The following is a 19,129-nucleotide window of genomic DNA, read 5'->3' as shown; positions in this document are numbered from 1 at the left end:
ACAAATTTTAAATATTTTGTTAAAAAGTTACTATGTACCTAAATTCAAAAATTCAGCTATAGTGATATCAATATGAGGCATTAAAATTTATCCTCGAAAACAGCAACCGGCTTTGTATATTATTGAACAAAAGATATGTTCAACAATATACATGACCGATAGTGGCCAATTAACTATTTCCGCGTTTAAATTGCATAAAAATCATGCTAGCATCTATGAATTATTGTAAGTTGAATATAGTTCACCTTAAATAAGCTATGTACAAAACTTTACCTGTCACGATCAGCGTGAAGTGTACTGACTCGCCGGCCGCAGTGTTGTTGAGCCAGCACACGAGGCGTCCCGCGTCCTCCCGTCGCACCTCGCGGACGCTAAGCAGCCCACCCACGATGGTCGACCGTGCCCACATGCTGGTCTTCTCTATCGGCGTCAACTGCTCGTGGTGCTCGCGAAACCACCTGTTGAACAAATGATAAATGGTCAATCAAGAGCAATATGACCGACGGTCACCGAATTAATTTGTCTCCCGTCAAGCATTCCTGTCCAAGACGAGTTAAACTGTGGCAAGTCAACCTTTTTTTAGGACTATATGTATGTTGAGATGGTCTGATCAAGAAAATTAAAGTGACCCTAGGCCCTCTTTAATTAAATAATGTAAGCGTGTACATTTTGGACTCTGTGTGTTTATCTCATTAAATACTGTAGACATAGATGGAGATCAATGTGTAAAAAAATATTTTTAATATAATATTACAGTTTAAATGTTAATTATCCCTAAAAATATGATCAATAGACAACCTACATTCCTGAAAGCACTATTTATTATTAATAACATACTTATTTACAATATTAAATTCACTAAACTTTATGCTCTCATAAATGTACAACATTATAAATACAAGCGAATGAAATTAATAGGAGTGCTTCGAATATTTAAACAATACTCGTGTCTTTGATAGAATTCAGGCTTTATTTCAGCAGTCGCATATTTTAGTAGGAACATTAATCAAATTACATTAATAATTAAGTCGGATATCACTTTCAAAGCAAATTAGATTCCGACGCTAGAATCGTAAATAAGCTGTTGCAGTGAACAAATAGTGAAAATCAAAGGAAAAGCACTAGAATTTTCAGTACAATTCCTTTGTATTTCCAGTATAATACGAACATTGCAAACTGGAGTTATTTACGAAACCTAGTAAATGCTTTGAATCACTCGTTGAGCAAATAAAATAAATAGGGCGACTACAAAAAGTTGGCGACCAATTATAATACTAGAAAGCTAAAGGAATGAAATTATAGAAATGAAATGATATTAAATATGATGAAACAAAATGAAAAGCTTTTATTTCGTATAAGCCTCCGGGTTCTAACTTTATCAAATAATTTGTTTCTTCATTTCTTATTAAATAAATATAGTTTTTCTTTTGTGTTTTTCTAGTTGAGTATATTGTACAATTGAGTATATTATATTAATATACCTTGAAAAACAACCAAGGTAATTCGTGTGCCAATAACATCTCTTAGAATTGTTTAAATTTGTGACATTTTCAACTAGCACTATAGATGGTAGAATCATTGAATTATTGCCTTAATGCATGTTCATTATAATGATGGGAAAAAACAATGTCATGAAAAAACATTTTAATAGTATTGGACTAGTGAAAAGTTTAAGCAATTAATTTTGTCTATCAGTTGTTGATTATTTCACCCCTCGCATTCAATTGAATACAATAAAACATCAAAACAAAATAAATAGCAACATTCTGAACAATCACTTTGTATATGGTTTGTATACAGCTATTGAAGCTCGGATTGCAAACAGGATTGTAAACCCGTAAACTTAGATCCGTACGTATATTGTACGCTATTAACTGGCGAACGAAATTTTGTTATGTTAATTCGATTGAAACCTATTTGTAAGAGTACGGATAGCATCTGCGTCCGTTGTAATATCCGGACTATCCGGACAATAGGAAGCGGGTGCTGTTCAACTTTTGTGCTGGCACCTTCAGCAACTTTATAGACTGGGAGTTGGGGACTAAAATGTTTTGTTTGGTGATCTGATAAAAGTTTGCAATTTGACAAAGATCTTAAAAAATCAAAAGTCTACGGGTACAAGTTAACAGTATCATCTTTATATACTCGGAGCTGTTAGCTAAAAGGTTTCAACATATTTGTTGATGTGGTAAAAGCTTACAATGTCATAACACATAATCAATTTTTAGATTTGGCTGCAATTATTTATGCCCCACCTTTGGGCACAACGTGGCACGGTAAGCGAGATAATACATTCGACTAATATCAAAAGGTATTCGCATTATTTACCAATGTAATCTATGGTGTTTTACATAATTATCATCAGGAGTCTGGTAGATATGAGCAATAAATGCAAATGTGTTTAATAAACAGCTGCAATTTAATATTACACTACCCTGCATTATTTATTGGACTTGCGTGCATTTTACTTTTCAGGAATATCTAACAGAAATGGAAAACAACATTTGCCTTGCATATTTTCCACTCAGCTCTGGGGCAATTTCAAGACGAGCTAAAGAAAATGCCGTCTAATATCCTGGGCGAAATTTCATAGAATCGCTGTGTGGCGTTTTCAATGTTCTCCAAGTTATGTTCTTTAAGGAATACTTTTGAAAGGAGCTGTGTTCCAGAAGGCATTCTTACTATGTCTGGCATAAATGTATAATATGACGCTTTTGAACCAGGAGTATTTTCTTGTGAGCCCCCGGGAAAATACGGTTCTTTCTTGTGTTAGTACTTGTCTTATTCTCAAGGGGACATCCATCATGCCATGATGTAGCATCAAAAAGCAATTGAGAAAAGTATTTTTAAATAGAAGGTTGGTGGAAGGTTTGCAAATATGCATAAACCCGTACTGGAGAAGGAATGAAAATAAGGCTAAAGGTTATTGTTAAATTATTTGTAATTAGTAGTAATGTTATAAACTGATGAACTTTATAGGAACGTGTGACAAAGCATTCCTTTTACGTCAAAAATAAAGCGGCGAAGTTCAAATTTCGCGAACGTAAAAATCCGGCGCTTACGTCTAAGTATTTGCAAAACTTGTGGTATAGTAAAGTACTAAGAGTATACGTAACTTCAAGCTACATAGCACACATAAGGTAGGAACTGCATAGTTATTTGTTTAGGTGTTCTCCAAATCGTGGAACTTCGCGGTCCTTGGACAAATACCGAGTGCTTAACTCAGTTGTTTGTCTTGACAACTAGTGCTTTGCGAACAAAACAGTGGGTATGTGCTCGTATATTAATGGTTCGATTTTATCGGCCTCTATTCACAATGCACACGTACTTGGGCAATATTATTCAACTTATTAATATTCTTGACATTGTGTCATGCAGAATATTGCAATGTTATATGCTAAGTACACAAAAATATACATATATCTTTGCGAAATAAAACTAGCAATCTGCCTGAATAATACAGAAATACTTTTTCAGCGCTGATGATAAGTATGTGTAATTCTCTATTATAGCCAAATCCGTAGATACGATAAAATATACCGCACGTCATAGAGGTATTTAAGATCATAAAAAATTCAGACGGAGCTATCACCGGTACTATAAATATGCAGATTGCACACTGTAGATGTATGTATGTTATAAGTTATGCTGTACTACGCAAATACATTCAGGAGGTCGTAATGCAATTCAGTTTCACATGCAAAATTTTCTTTTTTTGGTAGTTAAAATTTCAGTTCACCGCAATTATGAAACTTTGGGTTTCATTTGACTGAGTCGTCAAGAGTTGATGGAATTGATTTTCCACGTAAAACTGTGTTTGCCGTGTTAGCAAAATTCAAAATACGTGTCGATGTACTACTCTATACTTATATACTTTTTTTTCACAAGTTTCTTTTATTTAAATTTTGTTTCTTGTTTCACTATATATTCGTCACATAGTTCAAGATCATTAGGGAATCCTAGGACCGTGATTTGATACTATTAAATCTTGCTCACAAGTCTACGTATGCTCCTTTGTGATATTTAAAGGATACAGAATGTAGCGTACAGTTCGATCAGGGAGGTATCACCACTACGCCCACTACTAGCGTAAAGCCCAAAGAACACAGATGCTATCCTTGAGGATCAATATAGAACGCCTCCTATTAGTATTTTTTGATCCGTACATAACATAATAATTTCAAACCAGACTCCCTACCGACGAATATACGCACACACGTATACTAAGTGTATAATCGACGCAGATACGTTTACGAGAGTGTAATGCAATTTGCCGGGTTTCGCACGCTAAATTGCTCCTTGGCAGTTAAAACGAATCACGTCGCGCTGGGATTATAAAATTGCGGTAAAATCTCGACACAGGATCAAAACGGATCCACGACAAAATAAAACGACCAATTTAAACGAGCCACACCAGCTTACAAAAGATGAAATATTCAAATTGATATTTTCAGTCAGATGATAGTTCTGCAGATATTTTTCTGATTCCGAAACAAATTTTATTGTGTCATTCGTGTGTTGAATAGAGGATTGTTACGCCAGCCAAATCTCTTTTCGTAGTCTCGTGGAAAAGTATTTTTGATACAATCGGATCGGATTCTATTGCTGATGATTGCATGTTTGTCTGATTTCGGTGTAATCAGAAATACAAGTAGGTCTAACGATACATCAGTGTATACAACGAAACTAAGTATGTCTTTGTAATTTTGTTAGAAGAAATGAATATTGAACACGTTTTGGTATAACTACGCTATAACTATTTTTTGCCTTATAACAGCAGTTTTAGGCATTCCTCTGAGTTTAATTTGAAGGCTACAGTAAAACGGAGACAGTAACATGGGGTTAAGTTAAAATGATAAGATAAATATACATACTCGTATTATACCAAATTCAAAGTAGTATAATATTAGTATTCTCCGTATTTTTACTGTCATAATCACATTTAAAGATAAGTGCGCAATCTCACAGAATCAATATCTAAATTCATAATTTAGATCACTGCTTCACCAGAAATTACACCCAGTTCACTGTTGATGGTTGTATGAAACCATAAATTCTCAAAAATATATTTAACTCAAAGGTGACTGACTGACGTAGTGATCTATCAACGCACAGCCCAAACCACTGGACGGATCGGGCTGAAATTTGGCATGCAGGTAGATGTTATGACGTAGGAATCCGGTAAGAAAGGATTTTGATCAATTATAACCCCTAAGGGGATAAAATAGGGAATGAAAATATTACTTCGTAACGCTTAGCGAAGCCGCGGGTAATAGCTCGTTCTCAATATAGCACATGATTATAGTGACCAATTTGCTATGCTATGCGTGTGTGTAAAAGTCAGCCTGACGCTTTTAGCCGCAGTTCGAGACAGCTTCTTTAGACGTCAAGTGTCGAAGTTTGGTATAGCCTGGCCTTTAGTCCTTGGGGATGAAAAGGGAATGCTTAACGTCGCTTTTGCGTGCGTTCTTCTTTTCAGGATTTTCTAAAGTTTTACACAAAGAATCATTATAAAGTTTGTTGTAAGACCTCATTAGGTTTAATTATAAATCTCTACACACTGCTTGAGAAGAACATATTACATGCAACGTTATATAGAAAATTATGAAACTTTAAACAAGAAGTGTTAAGTTTCAATATTTCCAACTTTGTGTTAGGCTACCGATATTGTTTATAGTAGTACTATGAACTTAATTGGATAGGTACAAATTAAGCGATCAATGCGCAGGTGAGGATATCTGGTTTCCGTTTGATCGATTTTAGGATATTTTTAGACGGTAGGAATTAACTAGAATATGATATTCGATACAGTTGGATCTGGTCCGGTACGGTACGATATGATACGTATCAATAATATTGTATTTCTTTTGTATACTTTTCGTTCCAGACACCTTTATGGTTCGTCTTCGGAGGCACCACCACCACACCTATTTCTGCCTAATAACTGTAGTGTTGAGCGCTACTGCGTACACTAGTTTGAGAGATGTGGTATGGGAGACATTGATACGCATGAGATCGGGGCTTTTTAACTCAGTTCCTTGGACCGATCTCAGGTAAAAATCTTTTTTTATCTGAGATTGATTACAGATGTACATGGACGGCCGTAGCCACTGAACGTTAGATGGACTATATGCTCCTTGGCGACTTGTATTTTATAGACGATATATACACAAAGGTTCTACGTTGAAGCTGTGGACATAGCTACAATTTAAACGAACTAATGGCTTCGGGTGGCTGACATTTAAGTGGATATTGTTTAAGTCTGAGGGTTTATTTGGCTTAGGGCCAGCTTAACATGTCAAGAACCTATCTGTGTAAGTGTCATACTGTGGCGGTGAAATATAATGTCTCTCTTGAACCTTAATACGTTTACTGACATTGCTGGACATTTAGATAAATAATTTGCAATAGAAACGCGTGTTTATTGAGTCTGGTGCTATCTTTATAATGAAATGTAGTGATCGAGTTACAGACTAGGGGCTGTAGTGATCACCCATGGACTCCTATAAGGTTGACGTTATAAAGATTGGCGTCCAACCTGAGGTCGGCCCCAGATGCGATGCTACCTCGGATTACCTCCAATTTGGAGATCCTCGAGTGTCTGTGTTCAAACCAGAATAACTTGACACTGCTGTTTTATGGCAGAAGTAGGTGTGTCACCACGTGTTCATGAAAATCATATCTTGTCATGCTAGAGCTGCTCGGCCTTGTACAATTAAACCTAAACACAACATAACTTAGCACTATAGTTATAACTTAGAAATAACTAGCTCTGGCAGTGATGCTACTTCAGTCGAACTAGAGATTGCAATACAGAAAACTGATTACCTGGCTGGCTGATTAGATTGAAAGTTTGATCGGATTGCAATAGAAGTCGAATCAAGAAGACTAGTATAGAAGTGTCTTACCTGTAGCTTGGTACCGGCCACGCGTGTGCCGCGCAGGGCAACCGCGCGTCGTGGCCTACTTGCACTCGCCGTGAACGTGACTCCACAGCCACCCGAGGCCTCACTCCACCTTTTGGTTCTGTGACTATGATGTGACCTAAGAACAAAAGAAGAATAATAAAATAATACGACCATAGAATGACTCTAAGCGAAGAAGTATTTTCCAGCAGTGGTGGTAGTTTTAAAAAATCTATTGGAATCTTTTTTTAAATTGACCTAATTTGAAACTCTTACATACCAGTCATTGCCTGTTCGAATCAGACAATCGCTTGTCTAAGTAACTATAATGTCTTGGAATTCAACCGTAGGGGTTGGAACTCAAGGAAATCTATGCCTAAATCTAAGATGAGTAGTACAACACACATAAATTGTTAACAAATAATTAAATACTGTTATAATGATTTTCCCGCCCAATGAAGTGAAACAAACAATGAAGTGGAATACAGTTTTTTAAAAGTTACATTACGAAGGCAACTGTAGTGAATAGATACACTCTTGTGTCATTTAAAGTTTCTCGTGTCTTTCAAACAACGTATAAACTTCTAAAGTTCTGACATACATCACGTAAAGTGGAAACATAGCCACATGATAAGATACATGATTTATCTTTGCTTCGCGTGGCGCTGTACACTGAACGAGTGAATTTTGGTGTTCCGTATTAAATTTGGAATAACTTTACTGGTATGTTATTTTACTTTGGTTTTATTTGTGATTTAGTCTATTTCTCTTTTAAATTAGTAAAAACTTGAAATATTGCATATTTACCCTGAAAGCTTCATAACAGGGTTCAATAATGGAAGGTGGTTGATGGGTAAATCGGTATAAAAAGGTGTTACAAAATAAGTTTGTAGTACTGTGAATATATTTTGTAAATACATAAAAATCCTAACAAATTTCGTGCTAGTAGATGTTTGTATTTATAGTATACAAATATAATGTATTTTTTATTATGTATTAGCCTTCAATGACATCGAGAAAAGATAATTACAGCTAAGGCTTTTTTTGACTTGGCAGGGGCAGTACCGCGCTCCTAAAATATCTCTAGAAAATAATAATACTCGCCAGTGTATGTAATTAAATACGAATTACATATATCTGTTATTAAACAAATTTAAATTTATTACGGCATAACGTAACGTCATTTCAAATCGTTAAAAATCTTTGCCATATACGGAACACTTTCGCGCGAGCCCGAGTCACTACCGGTCGGTTTTTACTGCTGATAAGACCTCCAGCTTGGATTTACAACATACCATTTCGTTATTTATGAGCACGTCTTACGCCATTGTATAATATTATGATCCGGTATAAAATAATCAATATTTTTATATAAATAACATTATCTGGGTCTAGTTAGTGAAGGAGAGATTGAAACGCAAAAAAAATATGAAAGTGCTAGAAATATTTAATTCACGTGGTGCATCTAATTATATTTGAGGCCGAAAGCAAATCTATTTAAAATACTAACGTTAAAATACTTATTAAGTTTAAAGATTTTTCACGGGTCGAGTTTTTTTTGTAGCTTTACAATAATTTACGAATAGAACTACTACCTATATGTTACAATCTAAATAATTTATTATAAAAAAGCTTTATTAACATTTCTACTCCAAACAGAAAACGATTTCTTTTAACCAAAACAAAGCCTAGTCGTACCTAAATCCTTCACAAATGTCAAAATATCATTAAGAATGAGAATCAGAGACAAATACATATTATTTTCGTGTACAATGATGTGATATAACAAAATGAAACAAGCGTTTAATTCTTTGTATAACATGGTACATACATACATACATACATAAAACATAGGACCAATTGAGCACCTTCTTAATTTCAAAGGATAATGTATACGCCTACCTACAAAGCGAAGAAATACATATAATTTGAAGGAAAAACCCTTCGTGGGTGACTTCAGAGAAACCACCGCCTATTTCTTATAACAGCATTATTAACCACTGCTGTGTTTTGCTTTAAAGGGCGTGGTAAGGGAGACATACTAATATGATAGCAACGAACTATCGGCAGTCTCCGAAGTTGATTGCAGTCATCCATAGGCGGCAGTAGTCACTTAACATCAGGTGGACTGCATGCTAATTTGCTACTTTAATATTATAAAAAATAGAATTTCCAGTAAATATTTGACATCACAATTCCTTTTTGTACAACCTAATAATGTCCTACAATAGTTGCGCAGCACTCTTTTTGGTTATAAGTAGGTATACGAAGCTCGCTTTGTAATATTTGTAAAGAAAATACTTCGAGCATTTTATTTGCCGCATAGTTGCCATTGCATTATCCTATCCTGCGTTTTGCCGCATACTTGCCTATTGCATTATTCCATCCTGGCTATATCCTCGTTTGAATGGCATAAATATATTCCGCGAAAACGTTTTGAAGGCTGACAAATGCTTATAATGCATAAAATATGTTATAATGTATGGGACGATGGCAGTTTTATGAGACTTATATGACTGACTGTATTAATATTTAAGATTTTCACGAAGTACGCCCTGGGAACGGATTATGAAAGATGTTCATGTTTGTGTTGTCTGTGGGCTGAATGTTATACTTATTTGATGTGACCCCAAAAGTCAACCATAACAAACTACGATTTAGGGTGGGTTGCATCATGCAACTTTAACATTTACAGAAGCCAAACCAGCCGTCAAATTCATGGTTAAAAAATAATTAGTTGCACCATTTTAGTTAGGTTGAAATTACGTCATAACTAATAGTTAATTTTAACCGCTCGATTTAGACCGGTTAAAGTTACTGTATTTGTCAACTTACCTATCTGTCAAATTCGAATAAAAATTGTAATGTTAATGACAAATCAATTCGTGCAAAACAGAATTCTTACATTCCATCGCTACCGTCAAAGTTACTGTTATATTTAACGTTAACGCAAACTTTAATCGGGCTTTCGATGCAACCCACCTTAAGTCTTTTCTTTAAATGATTATCTGCGTTACTATCGTTTTTGTGTAGTAACAAGTAGTTAGTCTTTGGTTGAAGAAACACATATCTGAGATGTATTTCAATAACAATTCTTGTATGGTTACGAATAACCTAGCAGCAGTGATAGCCTAGTGGTTAAGAAACGCGGCCTCTCGATCGAGGGGTCCGAGGTTCAAATCCCAGACACGCACCTCTGATTTTCAAATTTATGTGCGTATTGGAAATTAATTATCACTTGCTTAAACGGTGAAGGAAAACATCGTGAGGATACCTGCATACCTGAGAGATTTATAAAAAAAAACTCAACGGTATGTGAAGTCTACCAATACGCACTTGGCCAGCGCGGTGGACTATGGCCTAATCCTTCTCATTATGAGAGGAGACCCGTGCCCAGCAGTGGGACAGTAATGGGTTGATGATGATACGAATAACCACGAAACATTTGTTATTTACTTGTTATGGCATTGTAAATCATAATCCCAATATAACATAAGGTATAGTAGAACTGACGAATTGATGACAGGCAATAAATACTCTTCTTAAATACAGGACGGATGAACGACGATCAAGCCCCTGCATTTCAATTGCCTTTCCATTTCTAAATACTTTCATACGAACGCTAATAAATAATATGAAACTCACCAAAGTACTTGCTAGAGTGCACAGTGCCGGTGATACGGTCCTTCACTCGGCATCCGAAGGCGCTGTACTGGTCGCGCGAACTCACCGCGCTTATGTACAATGACCCGTCGTCTAGCCGCGAATATTTAGACCCTGAAAACCACAATTTGTTTAAATATCTAGGTAAAGGTGTTTCTCGTAGCACACAAGATTTAATATATTTGAACGAAGAATAAGGAAGTAGAGAATCATTATAAACAATGTGAATTATAGACTTATGTTTGAGAGAACAATGATAATGCAAAACAGTTTTTCTTCAATATACCTAAGGTATAAGATCCTGGCGGCTAAGTAGGTAGGAAATATAAGAAGGTAAAGTATTTCTGAATCACATACATATAATAACGTAAGTGAATTACTAGGCACTTCTCAAAACTGTAATACTTAGTGTCTAAATAAGACCAAAGCTATTTTTGTAAGACCCTGTTGATACAGATCGCTGTTCCTTTCAAATTCATTCAGAACAATGATTAAATTCATTGTTAAAGATAATACAATAAACCTCAAGATTCGTATAAACGTTCTCTCAAAACGATTTTATTTTAGGAATACGCGATATGTGATGACAACGTAATTGCGTGTGTCGTCTTGACGAGTGTTCCGTAGGGATTTGAAAATTAATCGTTTGGTAACAAAATCGATTATAATTGTGAATTAATCGATATTTGAATATTAATAATCGATTGTTTAATAATTAAAGGTAGCAATCGGCAACGATTTCTTTTCGCAATAAATTTTCAGAGACTATTTACATTTTTTTTCGTCAGCCAATTTTGATTTCAAATCAAAATATTTCTACAATATTAGATTATTTATTAATCGATTGATTTTGACGAATACATAATCGATTATCAATTAATCGATATTTTTCACTCACATCCCTAACTGTTTCGATGAGAAAATTTCGTGAGCGAAATATTCTTAACGTCGACCGAATATTCTCCTTTCCCAAAACACTTTGGCGTAATAATTCCTTTAGCATTAATGCTTTTAAACAGTGGAAGAATATTTATGAAACGGTACGTAAATATTCGGTGAATGGAACGGTTTAAGAAGCATGTTCGGTATTTGCGATCCATTTTGTTTTAATGGGCCCGTGTATTTGTTATTACATTACGTACACAAATAAATCCTTCCACAAAAGCCTTTCAACAAACACTTTGATGTATTGTTAGACCTGTTGACGCCTTTTCATAAAAATATCAAACAATATTTATGTACGCCTATTCTTGTTTAAAATAATTTTGGTTACAACGATAAAGGTAACATAATAATAAATCAATTGCACAAGTAACCAGACCTAGAACCATCATCAAATATGACGTCATTATTGTAATATCACTTGGTCGGGAATTGAACCTGAAATCTCCACATGGCGCATTAGGTACATAGGATTAAGCGCTTAAAAATGTCAAAGTCCTAAACAGCCAAAAAAATCATTTACATTCATTAACGTAAACTTATTATATACCTACCAAAAACACGATAGCCATTATTTAAATAAAACTAGAAATTTTCGATTCAAAAGACCGTAGTTTCCGCTACAAAAAATATAACAATCGTATAATAGCAAATTGTAATGCACCACAGAGCTTATACAGAGGTTCTGCAGTAGGGATGGCGATTCTTCGTGATAAAGATCGATTGTCGAATCGAAGTGTGGTAAATCGATTTACAAAAAAAAAACGAGGTTTAATCATTTTCGGAAAATTGATTTTCGATCTTTTCAGGACGTAGCTAGCGAAAAGAAGTCGTCAGGACCAAAAAAACACTGAAATACGTTTCCGTCAGCAAAATATGTTTACAACACATTTATTAATATTCAGTAAACTACAAAAAACTCAAATTTCGATTCATCGATTCATCGAACCGTTGCATTACTGGAGATCGATTAGAATAATCGACTTTTTGGTCCAAAAAATTGGATTCCTCGATTAATCGATTTCAGATCGCCATCCCTATTCAGCAGAATTCTGTTCGTTGGTATTACGGTCCACTGCGACAGAGCGAAAGCCACAAGCTGCCTGTTATTGCACCTTGTTCGTGTAATATCTTCTATGTATATAAACAGTTTGAACTGTCTCGGAAAATCGGATTGTTAGTCGAAATTCTATTTACATCTAATACTCCGGTTTGCAGTTTCACGATGTTGGTGTGTACATAACTGAACTTAAGTAAACAATATACTAAAATGTATACCTAAATAGGGCAGTGATAGCCTCGTGTTTAAGATACTCGGCCTCTCGATTTAGGGGTCCGATGTTCAAATCCCAGGCACGCACCTCTGATTTTTCAAAGTTATGTGTGTAGTAGAAATTAATTATCACTAGCTAAACGGTGAAGGAAAACATCGTGAGGAAACCTGCATAACTAAGAGATTTCAGAGTCCACCAACACGCACTTGGCCAGTGCGGTGGGCTATTACCTAATCCTTCTCATTATGAGAGGATATTCGTGCCCAGCAGTGGGACAGTAACGGATTGATGACGACGACATATGCATTACATTGGAATAAACAATATATAAACACAACACAATATGTAATGTATTTATAATGAAGCTCAAAAGTGTTATAAATGCTATGATTACCTAATTTTGCAGGTTTTGAAAAGTATCTTTCAAAACGTTGTAGGTATCTGCATGTACACGGCGCGTAAAATTTAGTTCTAATTGGTAGCGACGTGTCAAATTTAGTTTTAATCTATGGTCACCAAAAATGATATCCCAGTCCTATTTGGTATTGAGTAGATGCTTATGTCCATGACCAATAACAATCACCACCTCATATATAGTAAACAAAGATACTCTTTATACAGGACACTTTTTGGCACAACATCAGTTAAATAGTTATTATGTAAAGCGCTTACAGATATGATTAGTCTCATTATACAGCGCGTATGTCCAGGCAATTAGTGTACCGCTCCCTAATCAGCATTTAGTTTGAGCCAAACACTGTCTTTTGTTCTCGTGGGGTCATAAACGAATATGAGTCACTGGGCACTGGTACACTGAACACTATGTTTTTACATAGTGTCATTTTGTATCCCACTAGAAATCCTCTACTGAATCTATGACGAGAGGGACAGCGCTAATATTGTAAAGGCGAAACAGCATGAAATTTAAATCATATCGAAATATTATTGTGGGTTGATTTATGGGCTGCAGAGCAGAAAAGAAATCTGAATTCATCATTTACATTTTACGCCGCGGTTCAAACCTGGTATCCTCTGAGTGTATATATCGACTGGTTACTGGTAAATTAGATTAAGAATAAAGCCACTAAACTAATCATACATCGAAATCGAAGATGAACGCAAAATTTGAGTAGGTTGAAGTTCATAGTTTAAAATACTGTTACCAGATTTGACTCTCACATACATCCGAATTAACATCGGAAGTAGAACAAAATTTAAGCATAAGCTACATGAGCATTACAAATGAAAATCCATACCTAAAAAATGAAAGACACTGGTGTCATCGTCACTGAACCAGTCGGTACCGTCGATCCGTTCCGCGTAGTGTGTGGACACCACGCACCGGAGCACGGCCGCGTTACCCGCCATCACGTACTCGTCGGGCACGTGCACCTCCCAGGGTGTGTTGACCACTACCACAAAAAGTCATATTAGTGACACCGTAGGAAAAAAACGAAATTTTTTTTTTTATAATATAGGAGTAGCACATAAACATGCAGTCCACCTGATGGTAAGTGGCTACTGATGCGCGTGGACATTTGTAATCAACCCCAGATCGGATTAGATATTCCTACCTGAGGTCCGCCACAGATGCGGCGCTGTCCCTGACGACTAAGCTAGAACGCCTCAGAAAAGTATGTCTCCCTTACCACACTGGTGTTATTGCTGTCTAATAAGAGCAGTGTTAACCTCTGCTGTGTTCTGGTTTGAAGGGTAGGGTAAAGTGAATCGAAATTTTAATTTAAATGTTAATTTTTATAATAGGATAATAAAGAGATGCTTAATTTTAATTAATGTATGTAAAACAAACCAAATTATACTTATCGATCAGTTCAATCGGTTATCGAATGTAGATACAATCTATTTAAGATAAGTATATAAATAAGCTGTGGCTACTGCTGCGAAAATACATCATTAGTTAAACATGATTTGAACAATAAAATTCTCATATTTACTGTGAAATTGTAAATGTTAACTAAACACGTAGGTAAATAACAGAATCCGAATATAAAACAAAATTCTTATATTTATTGAGAAATTGTAAATTATATCCGCATAGTTTAAACATGAAGACATTCCGACCTAGTTTGATGTAGATAAAAGAAACCCTCTTAAATCACGATTGTTGGCTTACACGTGTTTTGATGTAGAGCAAAACCCTTGTTATATAAATTGGCGTCCGAATGACCACTCTATACCTTCCTCTGTGATTTACGTCCTTTACCTACACCTGAGATTTTTTGCAAGCTCCGTGATTTAGTGCGGAATATCTTTATGAAGCTGTTATATCTCGGAATTTATGTTTAAATCGGACTTCTTGTTATAAGTGGTTTAAAGCTCTTTCTCTCTGAGTTAGAAATAAAGTTAAACCCGCTTTGACTGAAATAATTTTATTGTTATGAGAAATATTCTTTTCCGTTTAAAACGCGAGGATTTTCAAATAACGATAAAATAAAATCAAAGCAATTTTAAGGATTATTATACAGTTTTAACTTTCCTAAACGGTGAAGGAAAACATTGTGAGGAAACCTGTATGCCTGAGAAACCTTTAAAAGTTTTCAAAGGTATGTGAAGTCTACCAATTCGCACTTGGCCAGCGCGGTGGACTAAGGCCTAATCCTTCTCATCCTTAGAGGAGACCCGTGCCATATGTTGTTTTAGAAAATGCAATAACTGTTACAATAAACTATTCACAGTTTAGTAGTTACACAAATGGTTATGATAAAGCAGTTGACAGTTATTTTAAATAGTTCAAAAGTTACTTTCAAAGTTGAAAAATCAAATGTTGTTATTTTAAACCAGCAGATAGTTGTGAGTAACTCACCAGCATGTACATGGATATTTTTCGACAGCAACGCGTACCCGCTGCTCAGTTTCAATCTGCACCTGTAGGTGGTGGCGTGCACGTCTCGTCGGTAGCGTGCTGCTGGGAACGGGGGGAATTCCAGAGACCCGTTCGAGAGGATCCGCCTCAACCCAGCCAGGGAAGACACCGCTGTGTTGTCCGCTAGCAACCAATCCAGCTGTGAAAGAAACACTTATTAAGCCTTGATGTGTAATAGCCTGGAGGTTCAAGGTTCGAATACCTGGTTTCACTGTTTCAAAAATTATACTTCTCTTATACATTATACAATAAACATAGCACACATTTGCGTAAGTATACAAATACTGCATTACCCAATAAAGGCTGATAAAACTTTCGGCGGTAAAGACACCCGGGGGACCGAAAATTCGGAGCTTATGACTTTACGGTACATTCCCCGTTGGATTATAAATAGTATGTTGCGGCATATGGAGTACTACGAACTACAATAATTCAACAATTTTTAGTATAAAATATAACAATGCATGTACCACAGTGCTTATTTATTGCAGCGGTATACAACAAAGACCTGGGTTCGATTTCCGACTGGTAATTATATATTTGTTTGCTTCTGTGTACTTAACATCACATGTACTCGTATTTTCAAAGTTAGACTAGGTTAATTGATAAGGACTAGGAAAATTAATATTCATTTTTTGGTTTTGGTATCATTCACATAAGCATATCGCGTATTGTAAATAATATATGTAATCTATATAGTCTATTTTTTGTCTACTAAAGATCAACATTTGACAATGTTTGACTATTAGAAGCCAAACTTGGCGAAGATTTTTTCTACGGCCGGTACAAATTAGACAGATTGATAATTAATAACGGGCTTATGACTTTTAAAAATGACAACTATTTTAAAATTACTAGTTAAAGATGTCTATCTTTAACTAGTAATAGTACTTAATATTATTACTTCCTTGCATACAGATAAGTTGAACTAACATTTAAACTGTTGAAATAAGATCATTGTCTCTAGAGAAACGTGTTCGCTCCACGACCGACGAAGCTATTAATAAATGTCCAACTAACTATCCTCCGACGCTTGCAATTTTTGCGCAAAATAAACCAAGAGGGAAAAAATTAATGACTTTTCAAATAAACCAAGTTAATGATGTAAACAAGGAGTTTGTATTTATTTTACCTATGTTGCAGCTCTACTTTATGTTGACTGATGAGGTGGACTTATTAATGTCTCTCTGTCGGGCAGAGTGAGGAGTTCAAGCCATAGTCCACCGTGCTGACCAAGTGTGGACTGGTAACTTCACAGACTCTTGGCAATGTCTTTTTAAAGAATTCTCAGGCGTGTAGAAGAATCCTTTAAGGTTTTGGTAAGTAATAATTAAATATAATACACACAACTTTCAAAATTTACTTCTTCTCAATCTGGAAGACCCGAGAAGAGGACTGGTGGTATAACCGTTTGACTAACTAGTCATTCCAACTAACAAAACGATTGTAATATTAACAAAACTATTTTTCAGAGGATTTTTGAAAAATTGTTAAAAGCGAATTCCAGTCATTAAAGTTTATGAAAATTCTTGGAAAATATAACCACATCGCGATTCCGCTGAATTGGAAATTCCAAAAGTTTTAAACGGGACTAAAACTAAAACCAAAAAGGCCGCGCGGTATGCAAATTCCTAGCAAATCTGGGCTCGCGATAGTTTGCGGTGGATGCTCATATTTGCATTTTCTGCACCATTTGCCATCCACACTGCCTCGTGTCGTACCATAGATTATGCTATACTCCTAACTTGAGCTAAATTGGAAATTTACTGTCTGAAGTTGAAACTTTTTTGGATAGCTGTTTTTTGTACCTAATGGTATGGAACGACACGCAACTCACTGGATGTAGTGCAGTATTTTTAAGGATTTTAAGCCACACCTATTTCTGAGCAATAACAGTGTTAAGCGCTTAACATCACGCAACTCACTTGATATAGTGAAGTATTTTTTAAGGATCTTTAAGTCACACCTATTTCTGAGCAATAACAGCGTTAAGCGCTTCTGTGTTCTACTTTGAAGGGAAGTAAAGAAGACATACTTTTCCGAGGCATTTCAGCTTAGTCCTCATGGGTAACGGCGTATTTACAGCCAACCTCAGGAATCTAATCTTATCTGGGATTGATAATAGATGTCCATGGGCGGCAGTGACTATTTACTGACAGATGGACGGCATGTTCGGCTGCGACTACTATATTATAAAAAGTGTAAGAATTAATTATTAAATGTATTTTTAAGATACGTATTATTTCATCTGACTTTACTGACGCTGGGGTTACATAAATAGCTAATGAATTATTGTAAATTTAAATTATACGGCCATTCTGTGCACAACCTAATTATATTTTGTGAAATTCTAAACAACATTAACCTTTAAAGATCCAACAGAGAATAAATTAGAATACAATCTGTATTCTACGCACGTTTTTATTACGATCAATACGGGACTTCACAATTAATTAAACTGTTCTCGGAGGATTGTTATTTTTGTATTCCTCAACTATTTGGAGTTACTGTTCTTGTTTTTCTTATTCCCTTTTCAGAATTAATTACTGATTTTTGAATGGGAATGGTTTTAGAATTGCAGAGCGATATAAGTCATATTATTTTGAAGAACTTAAAGCCGTTTTCATTGAATGCATTTAAAAATATTAAATTACAATATAAACCCATGAACACACTACATACTTATACACTAAACTACACTACACTAGCACACGTTATGCCGCGTCCACACACTTGGCATTTGCCGGAAACTCCAAACTTCGCCGCATAATCCTTTACAAAAAAAGCTATAAGTTCTAACAAAGCAACATAAGTCAAATGCTCTATCCACAGGTTTGACTTCGTGATAGTTTGGCAAGCTTGCGGATGCGCAATAATGTTTTCAGACATTTAACATGCCAGACATGGTAGACAAAATTAAAATTTTACAAACAAACATAGTATTGGTAGTTTTTTCTGTACATATTTGTTTTTGTTTCATTCAGCAACACCTCATAATATTTTTGCTTTAAAATACTAATTTGTTTTTTTTTTACTTTTTTAATAATTTATTTATACGTATTTAATATTTAAATATGATTTATTGTAGCCAACATAAATTTTAGATGTAATATTTTACGTAATAGCGATAAAGTAATATTGAAATGTTGTTCGAAGCTAAATTATTCACTGGAAACAAGAGTGGTAGAGAATTATAAATGAGTTGTTGGCTTGTTAATCTGTCTATTAATGTTAGTGTTTTGAATATGCAGTTTATTGAGCAAATGATTGTGTGGGTTTTAATAAAATGTGTATAAAACCATTCAACATTTAAGGAGCTATCGGCGAGAATAAAGATTAAAGTACAATTACAGAAAAAAGCTATGTAAAGTGCATTTGTTTACGCAGCACTATAGTGTTTAATTTTTATATGTTTAAAAAATCTCTTTTTAGACCACTTTTCCCCTTTTCAGTTAATTATT

General features: G+C 35.2%; 1 protein-coding gene across 1 annotated transcript in view; it reads right to left on the bottom strand.

Annotated features, from left to right (window-relative positions):
• Window positions 1-19,129, bottom strand: part of Dscam4 (Down syndrome cell adhesion molecule 4) — a 273,148-nt gene that overhangs the window by 44,208 nt on the left and 209,811 nt on the right. Inside the window, exons 4-8 of the mRNA XM_073086430.1 lie at window positions 15,609-15,807; window positions 14,041-14,196; window positions 10,551-10,682; window positions 6,909-7,044; window positions 274-458 (exon numbers count right to left, since the gene is read on the bottom strand). Coding sequence (XP_072942531.1) covers window positions 274-458; window positions 6,909-7,044; window positions 10,551-10,682; window positions 14,041-14,196; window positions 15,609-15,807 — 808 coding nt within the window. The remainder of the gene's footprint in view (window positions 1-273; window positions 459-6,908; window positions 7,045-10,550; window positions 10,683-14,040; window positions 14,197-15,608; window positions 15,808-19,129) is intronic.

Source organism: Epargyreus clarus, unplaced genomic scaffold (genome assembly GCF_041222505.1).
Source record: "Epargyreus clarus isolate Ecla_fem2 unplaced genomic scaffold, WU_Ecla_fem_2.2 ptg000024l, whole genome shotgun sequence".
Taxonomy (NCBI): Eukaryota; Metazoa; Arthropoda; class Insecta; order Lepidoptera; family Hesperiidae; genus Epargyreus; species Epargyreus clarus.
This window is presented reverse-complemented; position numbering and strand designations above follow the sequence as displayed.